At 44.6% G+C, this 12,052-nt stretch overlaps 1 protein-coding gene across 1 annotated transcript in view; it reads right to left on the reverse strand.

Moving 5' to 3' along the window:
• Positions 1-12,052, reverse strand: part of LOC133345589 (exocyst complex component 6B-like) — a 149,707-nt gene that overhangs the window by 33,725 nt on the left and 103,930 nt on the right. Inside the window, 1 exon segment of the mRNA XM_061556498.1 lies at positions 9,615-9,756. Within this exon segment, the coding sequence (XP_061412482.1) occupies positions 9,615-9,756 (142 nt within the window).

The following is a 12,052-nucleotide window of genomic DNA, read 5'->3' on the forward strand; positions in this document are numbered from 1 at the left end:
TTCAATCGTTTTAGTGAGTCTTATTAATTTAGAGAAGTGGAGGAGGAAATGGGAAAAAACAGGTATTGCATTTGCATTAAAAACCCTGCTAAATTATTAATGCAATTATTCGTCAATTCATCAACGAAAATCTGTTGTTACGCTCACAGTACATGCATCGAACCGAACAAAAATATCGCAATTTATGCAAATTAAATGGTAGAGATACAATTAGGCTAAATCTGTAAGTGAAACCGCTTAAACGTGACAAAAATCATTGAAATTACAAATTCTAAGATGTCACTAAGGAACTGAAAGAGAGCCTATTCTTCAATAGAATCGTGACGCTGAACCGTGACTATTCGTGACATTCTGCGAGGGTCGAATTCGCTACTCGCCTCCCTATGAGGTGTATAGGCTCCTGAATGTTTTGCACAGATTATTATTGCACGGGTTAGTCTGAGCAACGTTCTACACACGTTTTGTGTCAAGCCACCGGTGGATTCACGAGGCAAGCTCCATGCCTTGTGGGTCGCGGGGATTACCTGACCATGTTTCACCACGTGGATGGTCAGTGCAATTTGGTGAAGACAAAAGAGTGCAGATGTGGAAGCATACAAGTACGGTACAACTGATTCTGCCGCACGGCCCTTTGCTGCTCACAACGTAGACCAAACAGCATCCGATAGTGCCCTGTTCTACGCACTGTGTGGTAGGTGAACAGCAGAGGGTTAACTGTGTGGTAGGTGTACAACGCAGGGTTAGCTGTGTGGTAGGTGTACAACACAGGGTTAACTGTGTGGTAGGTGTACAACACAGGGTTAACTGTGTGGTAGGTGTACAACACAGGATTAACTGTGTGGTAGGTGTACAACACAGGGTTAACTGTGTGGTAGGTGTACAACACAGGGTTAGCTGTGTGGTAGGTGTACAACACAGGGTTAACTGTGTGGTAGGTGTACAACACAGGGTTAACTGCGTGGTAGGTGTACAACACAGGGTTAGCTGTGTGGTAGGTGTACAACACAGGGTTAACTGTGTGGTAGGTGTACAACACAGGGTTAGCTGTGTGGTAGGTGTACAACACAGGGTTAGCTGTGTGGTAGGTGTACGACACAGGGTTAACTGTGTAGTAGGTGTACACCACAGGGTTAACTGCGTGGTAGGTGTACAACACAGGGTTAACTGCGTGGTAGGTGTGCAACACAGGGTTAACTGCGTGGTAGGTGTACAACACAGGGTTAACTGTGTGGTAGGTGTACAACACAGGGTTAACTACAGGTAGGTGTACAAAACATGGTTAACTGTGTGGTAGGTGTACAACACAGGGTTAACTGTGTGGTAGGTGTACAACACAGGGTTAACTGCGTGGTAGGTGTACAACACAGGGTTAACTGTGTGGTAGGTGTACAACACAGGGTTAACTGTGTGGTAGGTGTACAACACAGGGTTAACTACAGGTAGGTGTACAACACAGGGTTAACTGTGTGGTAGGTGTACAACACAGGGTTAACTGTGTGGTAGGTGTACAGCACAGGGTTAACTACAGGTAGGTGTACAACACAGGGTTAACTGTGTGGTAAGTGTACAACACAGGGTTAGCTGTGTGGTAGGGGTACAACACAGGGTTAACTACAGGTAGGTGTACAACACAGGGTTAACTACGTGGTAGGTGTACAACACAGGGTTAACTGTGTAGTAGGTGTACAACACAGGGTTAACTACAGGTAGGTGTACAACACAGGGTTAACTGCGTGGTAGGTGTACAACACAGGGTTAACTGCGTGGTAGGTGTACAGCACAGGGTTAACTACAGGTAGGTGTACAGCACAGGGTTAACTGTGTGGTAGGTGTACAACACAGGGTTAACTACAGGTAGGTGTACAACACAGGGTTAACTGTGTGGTAGGTGTACAACACAGGGTTAACTGTGTGGTAGGTGTACAACACAGGGTTAACTGTGTGGTAGGTGTACAACACAGGGATAACTGTGTAGTAGGTGTACAACACAGGGTTAACTGTGTGGTAGGTGTACAACACAGGGTTAACTGTGTAGGTGTACAACACAGGGTTAACTACAGGTAGGTGTACAACACAGGGTTAACTGTGTGGTAGGTGTACAACACAGGGTTAGCTGTGTGGTAGGTGTACAACACAGGGTTAACTACAGGTAGGTGTACAACACAGGGTTAACTGTGTGGTAGGTGTACAACACAGGGTTAACTGTGTGGTAGGTGTACAACACAGGGTTAACTACAGATAGGTGTACAACACAGGGTTAACTACAGGTAGGTGTACAACACAGGGTTAACTGCAGGTAGGTGCACAACACAGGGTTAACTGTGTGGTAGGTGTACAAGACAGGGTTAACTGCAGGAATTCAGAGTGTGCACAGACAGGTTTAATTACACGTTTTCGTGAATGTACATCTCATGCTTGACCTTTAAGGTTTAATGCAGACTGTACAAACGGTGGCAGACAGCTGTAGAAGGACATTGTCCGTGGTTTGGCATACCTATAAAATCTTGCGTAGAGCTACGTTTACAATAGATGATGATTGGAATTGCAATCGGTTTATGCGTGCATTTTTGTTTACTTCAAGAGCGTTGTTGACACGAATAAACATTCCTTAATCGTAATATATGAACCTCCGCGAGTTGCGTATTGCACAGTGTTAAGAATATTATTACTTAACGATAACCAACAGAACATGTCTCGTGACAATTCAAAGCTGTTGAATTGTCAACCATCTCATGCCCCCCCACAGTATCAAAGTGTGATCTTCGACGACATGTCAAGAAACCTCTGCCCTTTCACTCCCTCTACCTCTCTGAAGAGCCAACATATACAATATCAGCCGTTAAATATGTACATTTTTCTGTTACGAGGCAGCGTTTAATGGTGAGTTATCAAGATAGATTTTGATCGTTGCTGCTAGTACTAATATGTATATTACATTGCTATTAAATTGTTTAAACCATTTAAGAATGTTAGCCAGAAGTGTGGAAAAATAGGTTGCCTTCGCTGATAAGATATGCCCTGACTACACATTCATATACTGCATGTAAGAAAGGGTCAGCAACAATGATTGAGAATGACAGTTACCCTGCCGTATTTTGGGTACATTTTCTCATCCCATATTTATTCATAAACATAACTAACTTTGAGTGAATGTGTAATTTTTTTTTACACATGATTAACAACACAATGGATTGTTTTTCATATACCGAGGTATATAAGATGTGAAATGCAACTGAATGTTTGAAATATGGTTTAATGATGAAGACTTCAAAATGAATATTGGATTGTGGTTTATATAAAAATAAATCCCATATTACTTCTCCCAAGAAAACTATCCCCGATACCACAACAGTGATATTAAATGTATAGCTTTCGGAAGTATAGACTGGTCCTAACAACAAAAATGTGGAATCTCGAATATGTTTTAAACTAACCTCTGTATAAAATGACATCCGGGAGTCAAACATTAATTAAATCGGTTGCTTCTTCTCCACTTCCCCTCATAGGAGTTTGCGTAACATACACCGCACACACGCAGATAAATTACAATCACTTCATCAAACTCATCCACTCCTTTAAACATCTGACACTTCTATCGCTCAACCTTGAATTATAGCAGAAAAAAATAAATTTGGCGGCCAAATAAATTCCCCACGCGGATTTCTCGGGATTATAAAATCGTTCCGTAAAAACAGAGGGTGATATAAGTGCACCGTGCCGTTTGAATAAAACCGTGCATCGGAGATCTCAAAACTCCTAGAAAAAAAAACCCCCACCAACGGGGGGGGGGGGGTAGAAGCCAGGTGAATTGGCTTTTTTTTTATTCCCAACGTGCTGCTACTTGTTTTCTGATGGATTTCGCAGGCCTGCTGTACGGAGCGCGCCAGAAGGCACGGTCGCTCGCCGCTTGTAAGCGCGGATTGAGTTACGCCGGCGGTGGCCACAGGGAGAGAGACGCGGCTCTAAGAATACGGCAGACTAACGAATGCTCTCACTTCCCCTCGCCTGGTGCTGCCCCTTTTCCCCTGACCGTTCCAGGGACCACCGCCCTCCAACCCCCCCCCCACCACCCCAACCCACCCTTCCCGGCCCGTTCAACCTCCCTGCCCGCAGACTCTCTGGGCACACACACACACACACAGGCAGCACCGGAGACTCCAAACTTGAGACTCCCTGCTGGCTGGCCCATCCATCAACCTGGACAGGCCTAATGCTAATAGGAAGCTGAGTGTGTACACGCCATCAATCTGATTTAGCTGTACACCGTCTAGCAGCATGGAGTCCGCCGCGGCTATTGTGCCAGCGAGTCGCGGATGAGTACGTCCTCGGAGCATAGAACTCATCATTCATAGTTATTCTTTAGTTCCCTGTGGGCTCACCCATTGCTCCTGTGAGCCCAGGAAGATTTGGGCCGTGGATACAGAGTAATCTGTGCGACGTCGTCGCTCATTAACCGTTTCCCATTCCAAGACGTCTGCAAGTTGCAGGGTGGATCTTGTTTCACCACTGAATCTCGGAACGTGCAAGCGGTTCGTCTTTAATTTTATTTAGAGAGGCGTAGCGCCATTGTTTTAAAGACATTGTCCTCACTGTAAATAACTGTAGCCACACAACTGCACTCTATGATAGCTGGCACCAAACTGTACCACACGCCCTCCCGTATGGCCTTTTGGGAGAATCAGCACCAATAAAGTGATTTTATTTATTGCAGGAGTTTTGAGATCTGAAGCTTGCGTATATTAACTCTTTCTCGTTCGGAAGAAAAACAAATGACGTAGGATGGGAGACGTGTAGGTACGTCATCGGAATGGGAAAGGGTTAATACACGGGCGTGAAACGAGGGCACGGCGTCTCCCAATCGTGACAACTCTTGACAGTGTGTTGCGCAACATCTATTTGCTTAAAGCCAATAAAAAAAAACACTGGCAGGAATTTCGTTAAATTCAAAACGTGTTTTAGTTTTTGTCACAACTGTAGTTAGTTCAGTGGCTCATCCTGGCTGAGCTAATTATGCTATTTCACGTAAGGCTTTCTATCAATCTGAAAGGGTCGATGGTTACACTTCGATTTTAGAACCATCCGCCTATACCGATGTAATTGTAGCAAAGAAAATGTGTTTTCGGCCAGCGATCAAATCGATAAACTTCCTCAATGTGAACTAATTGCCACCCTTTAAGGCCATTTCAGAGGAGACGCTCAGATTTCCCGTTACAATTTAACTCCGTTTCGTTATCAATCAATGCTCGCTGCCCACATGGGGAACAGTGTTGCGCTGTTGCAGCGTCTGTGCTTCCTTGGCTCTAAATTCTCCAATGAGGGCTAACTGGACATCAGTCTAAATAAAGATTCTGATAACGAATCCTTAACTGTGCATTATTTTACACATATACACACACAGAGTTCTGATGTAAGGTCATTTCATTCTATTAACAAATACATGGTTGAATATTTCTACTGCTAAGTTTGTAATGCACGATGATAGAGGTAATGAGATGATCAGTTTTTTTTAGCAAGCGATAACTTATCAAATCAAATGCACAGTACTAAAAAAAAAAGTCAAATCACAAACCTGTAATGAGATCGCCAATGTTACGTAATTAAAAGAAAATTTGCACCCGGTTTCCAAAGGATCAATTATGCAAATTGTCTTTTTGGAATTATGATCAGGGTATTTACAAACGTAAGATGTTTATCAAAGTCATGCTCACCGCAAAAATCATATTATGGTGAAGCAAATGATCAGGTTGATTAATTTTAGAAAAAAATCTCGGAAAACTCGCATCACATAAGAATTGCACGCAGCCAATTCCAGAGATAAGGGTCCACGGTCTTTAGCCTCTTTGCTATTAAACAGAGGCACTAAAGTAGTTCGAGACCCATCCTCCACAACCGGTGCTCTATTCCCGAAGGACAATGAGGAACATTTACCTTTACGGTTATTTCACTTTGCAGAAACGTTGCGCGAAAATAACCCCTTCTTTAGCTGAACGTGCGAATGCGTGTACGCATTCCGCCGGATTTAATCATTCATAAAGTTACCGCTAGTTACCGATTTCCTCGGCCATCATTCACAAAATCAACCAAGAGCGCATTTAAAGTAGCGCCAATCTGCGGTCAACAAAAGCCTCGGCAAATGCAACATCACAACCACCGCGGCAGACAAAACGTCCTAACGTACAAGACGACCTCGCGACAAAGTGAAAATTTAAAAAAAGGTGGGGGGGGGGGTATAAAAAATAACAAATCACAGCGGCGCCCGGCATTCTGCTGTGAAGGCCATCAATCACGTGTGTCTTAACCTGCCGAGCAGTGGAACTGAAAAGGGGCTATTGCGGCTGGCCACGGGCTGCTGATCAAACCTGCTGGTTACATTGCTAACGGCTACAAAGGGCGTAGATCTTGTCGAGGCTCGCGGTTCGTTTGTAGTACGAGCCATCAATCTAAACTTGTCCGGCACAGGCCCGGGCGCTCCGCACGGTCAGCAAGAGCTTTTCTTGCCGTGGCTGCGGGAGCGAGGGATTTTTGGGGTTCGCGTGACGACAGGCCCCCCCCCCTCCCTCCCCCCGTTCCTTGCCCCTCTTTCACAGTTGGCCAGATACACTGGGTTTCCGATTACTATTGAAGTGGGGGAAGAAATACGTTTCCGACTTGCATCACGTATGCATTTGAAAGCGAACAACAGTCGCGCGTAAATATTTTTTCCGACTTTTGAAGGGGACACACTTTTTCAGGGCAGTGGTGGTGTAGTCCTACAGTTTATGGTTTTAAGAGAGACAATTTCAACTAAATCGATTATATCAAACGGATGATTGGGACTCAATGGATATTTAAATAGTTACATGACACTGCGTATGTTTTAATGCATATATAAGGCATGCGGTAAGCATTCATCCAGCAGTGGATTGAGATAGGGCTATACATTATTGTCATTATACATGTGTATGGTCTAGAAATGTATAATGCATATACAAAAAGCATAGGCTATATATATCAATATTAACATGCGTACATATACACATAATGTACATGCACAAATAAATATGCCTGTAATGTTGCATTGAGCCAAAAGTAAGTATATGGGTATAACTGCCTACTGTGAGAAACACCACAACAAATACTATTTAAAGCATCCCGTTCATATCACCATGAAATAAATGCATTGTCTAATAACAAGAACAGTGGGGGGATTTGTTTTGCTGCCATCCTGTGCACATGGGTGGACGTGATTGTGCGAAATCACACATCCCTTTCTCAACATGAACCTGCTTGGATCGTTATCATCACATAAAAAAATTGAGCCAGATTATAAACACTTCAATGTAGGTTGCTTTGGATTAAAAAATACAACTTTAATAGCTACTCATGTGGTTTATTGTAAAGTCATCGATGCCTTTTGCTTATCTTAACAGGCAAAATTATGCTTTTTAAATTACAGACATCCTCTAACCCACGTGTTCTTCTTTGGAACTGTAATTCCATATTGACTCTTAACCCTTTCCCGTTCATGATGACGTATGTGTACGTCATCAGTTTTATTTCCGATTCCATTCCGTTGACGTACACGAATGTATACGTGTACGTCATTGAAAGAAAAACAAAAATAACTTTATCGGTACCGAGGCTACCACAAGGCCATGCGGGAGGGCATGTGGCACAGGTTGGGACCAGCTATCATCAGTGTGGTCGTGTCGCTACAGTTCTCTGCGGTGAGTGGAATGTCTTTAGAAACGACGCTATGCCTCTAGAAATAAATTGAACGCTAACCGCTTGCGCTTCCCGAGATTCAGCGGTGAAGGGGACCCACCCTGTCACTTGCAGTCATGTCAGAACGAGAAAGGGTTAAATAAAGTAAATGGGCTTGGGGGCAGGTAGGCAGGACCCACGCAGCAAAAAGGGATGATGACCGGCGGTTGGAAAAAACGACGTAGTGGCAGCCAAAGGAGGAAACACACCCGACAGCACGCCTGTCACGGAGACGGAGTGATTAAATCAAGCTCATCCGCCGGATGGATTGTTGCAACGCAGGACCGCGAGAGATGGCGACGGCTTTGGAGAGGCCATTCATCCAGCTGCGGATTGATCACGAAACGCCTGACGAGGGACGGCGTCTTACGCCGCTACGAATGTTCGCGTAGCTATTAACGACGTCGAGGCAGCACGTTTCCTCGCACCGTGTTGAAGGAGTTTCCGTGGCAACCGGCGGATACACAAACTGATCTTGAACAATCGCATCCCTCTTTTCGCGAGTGACAAGAGCTGCACGTTATTACACAAGCGGAAGAACGGAAAAGGGAGAGAGAGGGGGGGCCCTTTCACATCAAACGCTCTCATTTTTTTCTTCTTTTAACCATTTTTGTAAAAATTCCTTCAGACCCACGCCGCAAAGCGTAATCAGATATTCTGAGTGAAAGGCTGGTCTCCATTGGCCATGTCTTGTTTCCTCTAATCACCGCCAGCTTGCACCACGTGCAACCGGGCAGCTCAATGCATTCTCTAACTGTAATAATCATTAACGTCTATTTCGGCGTTCACAACAAAGACCTGCTCGTATAGCCTGAACAAGACTTTTGGGGCAAGTGCTGTTCGTGAGCACCTACGAAGGCCGGCACGGCACACGAGGAGTTTGGCAGCCAGCACTACGCCCAGCCACCACCTTTGTATCCCCAGTGGCAATGTTTACACACCGTACCAGGTACTCATTTGAGGCCGAGTTGATCTAGGGGAGGCCCAGGCCCTGCTCGTGGTGGCCGTGAGCGGGAATCGAACTCGAGTAACTGGGATCGTAGAGTAGCGCGCTAACCACTGCTCCATTTGGAGCGGTTCAATTAGTTCAGATTACGCTCTTTTTTGGCCTTTGATCTATAAGGGTAATGTGCAAAGTGACTTTTTTGGAACCAGATTTTTTTAAAAATCCACCGTGATATCCTCAAAGTATTTCAACTTTTCCATTCCGTATCAAAATGTAACTTAATAAAGTGGTGGAAAATACATCGGTTGCTCGTTCATAAATTGCAGACTTTAAAAAAGTATAGCTGCAAAAATCAAACAGGTTTTGTACTGATGAATAAACCAGACTACAATGCTGCCTTAAAAGTTCAAACGTACTGTTTCATTTCTACTCTTTTCTTTTTAAACTCAATAAATATGTCACTGACTCCCTTACGTAGATAGCACGTCATGTGCTTTGCAAAAGGCCCAAAATAAAAGTAGGGCCAAGAAGGGCCATTGCCCGAAACGTAGCCTGCAATATATATTTCTCCTTTTAAAGGACACAGGGTTGTTAACGAAAATGTGTCGAATTTCTGCACCATTGCCGATGGATGCAGCGTCACCAAATATTTTTTAAAACAATTAGTTAAGCAACGCCATGTATAGGGCACATACACATTCCCTCTGCGTTCACCCTTAACCTGCACCGTCGACGGGTAGCTGTCCCCCTCCCCCTCCGTGTTCCCCCGCATTACCCCGCGTTACCCAGAATTCCCCCACGTTAACGCGCGTGTCCCTGCATTACCCAGCATTCCCCCACATCATCCTGCGTTACCCAGCGCTGTCATCACCGCAACCGCTCGCCATGCCCCGTGCCTCCCGAGCGTCGCCCGGCGCCCACTCACGTTCGCACTGGACCAGGTCGAGGTTGAACTGCTGGATCGCCCCCATGGTCACTTGCTTCACCTCCACGTCCAGGATTTGCTGCAGGAGCCTCGATGCCAGGTGCTTGCTCGCGGACATGCAGGCGGTCTGAGCCACCTTGCCCTGAGGAGAAACGCGACCAGAAACACGCACACGCGTCGGTCGCGGTCGTGTAAACACGGGGCGCGTACGTACAACGGACGCATCGTTTAATCAACATTTTGACATTAGCGATACACGCATCATCTAGTTCGAGCGCACGTGTGCGAGGGAGAACCGATTATTTACGATTTACGTAAATAACGTGCAAAAAGGATAACAACAGCCGACGGATCTGTACGACTGATACGAGGTGGGGGGGAAGTTAAAATGGTCACACAAACGAGACAGTAACAAACAAGACGACAAATGATCGATTATTGAAACAAATCCCGACGGTGAATTGTGATGATTGATCGAATCGCCACGGGTAATCCTCTTTGAGCAATTCGCTCAATGCAATGCCCAGCAGACACCCTCAATGAGCAGGCATCACCAGAGGACCACTGCTGCTTGCACGAGTCCTGGATGTGCATTTCAATTTAAAGGTTTAAAAAAGTTGTATTTTATATGCAATGTCACCCCACTCAAGGGGGGTATAAAACTATAGTTACAAACAAATTCAGAGATTAAATCAGATAAAATACACTTAAGGGAAAGCGACGAGGAAGGAGTGAGTCTTGAATAAAATTTGAATTTAAGGTAAACATAATGCATCACCTCATACATGCATACATATACATGCATACAAACAATACGTTAGAGACCCATGGGTGAAGGCCTCACCATGCCAGGTCAGTCATTAGTGGTTTGACCACACATCACCATGACAGGTCGGACCGGGTTGGTAGTTGGGGTTCCAAGACCAGCTCAGATTTCACTTTACACTGATGTCAGCCGTGGCCGGGTATCAAACTAAGGTGGTCGGGGGGTTAGATGGGCAGCATGCTAACCACTGTGCCAATGCTCCCATCCTATGTATGCAAACAAAAATATGAATCATCAACAGAGTTACTTTTGTTTTTAAATCTACAAAGCAACAAAACAATAATCTAAAGAATGCTTAGTTCAAAGGAAGGACAACTAATGGCAAACAAAAACGGTAATCTAAATAAACAGAACATTTATTTATAATCGACGTCCATTAATTACAGGGTAATTTCATTACGTACACTGGCACATTTCTGTACGTGATTAGTTCTGGCATAATTGAGAATTACTGAGGTGGGTGCCGCCGTGGAGAGATGTTAACTACGTCTCTCCTGGTATGTCGGAGGTTGTGGGTTTGATCCCAACCTGTATATTTGGAGTTTGCATGGTCTCCCCGTGGTCGTGTGAATTTTTATCTGGATACTCAGGTTTTTCCCTCCACATTTAGAAACGTGCGTTTAGAGTATTTGGCTGCTACAGATTTACACATGATAAGCCACTTTGTTGAATTATCATATGTGGCCAGGTTGCTTGTGAAAAAGAGATATATAGCGCAGAGGGCCTTACCTAGTCAAATAAAAATGTATTATAGAATAGGTATTAACGCGCAGGCCTTGCAAGCTACCACTTAAGTGCACGCAGAGGCTCATGGAACCGCACCCAGCCTGAAGTCACTGAGGGTAAGCAGAGGGGGGCATGGGCTAGGGCTAAATAATTTGATATTTAATGTCCATAACAGGGAGGACCAAAGGTCATATTATATAGACGCTGCCACCAACTGCAACCAGTTTCAGGTGTGCGTTCCAGCCAATGAAACCGATTGTTGGTCAGGATTATTTATTTATCTGAAGTTGTAGTTGTCAACATTATCGTAACGATCATCATCCTTAACCAACTGAACGGCCACAATCGCAATTTAGTACATTTTTATTTGAGCCAGGAAGTATCCCTCCCATGAGAGTAGAAGGCAGTCAGCTACATCGAGAGACGAAGATGATACAATCGAGAATACAGTAAGTGAGCAGATTTTTTTCAGTTTTAGCCCAGACATGGGTGAGTAATCGCTAACGCTTTGCCAAAATGTCCAGGGATGTTTAGAATTTTCACCACCAATTGGGGGATCGAAACCGGTTCTCCCCTCCTCCCCCCTTCATTCACCTACACTGGCCAAAGTGGTGAAGTTTGGTAAAAAAAAAAACGAATGCCATGACTGACATTGCGTGCAGAGGCCTTCATCCAATGGTGGACTAAGAATGGCTGGAATGTATCTATCTACCTGTCTAAAAAATTAAGAAATGTGTGAGCTCTTATCTCTTACATCTTCTAATAGTGCTGCTCATTGCTGGCCGCTGGGAGATTTGGGCCCTGGGGCTTACGCTCAGCCAGCTAATAAAAAAAAGATTAACACACACAGTACATGTGATTTCATTTTATGTGCGTGTAACAAAGA

Source organism: Lethenteron reissneri, chromosome 22, assembly GCF_015708825.2.
Source record: "Lethenteron reissneri isolate LAM-NWPU_2019-01 chromosome 22, ASM1570882v1, whole genome shotgun sequence".
Lineage (NCBI taxonomy): Eukaryota > Metazoa > Chordata > Hyperoartia > Petromyzontiformes > Petromyzontidae > Lethenteron > Lethenteron reissneri.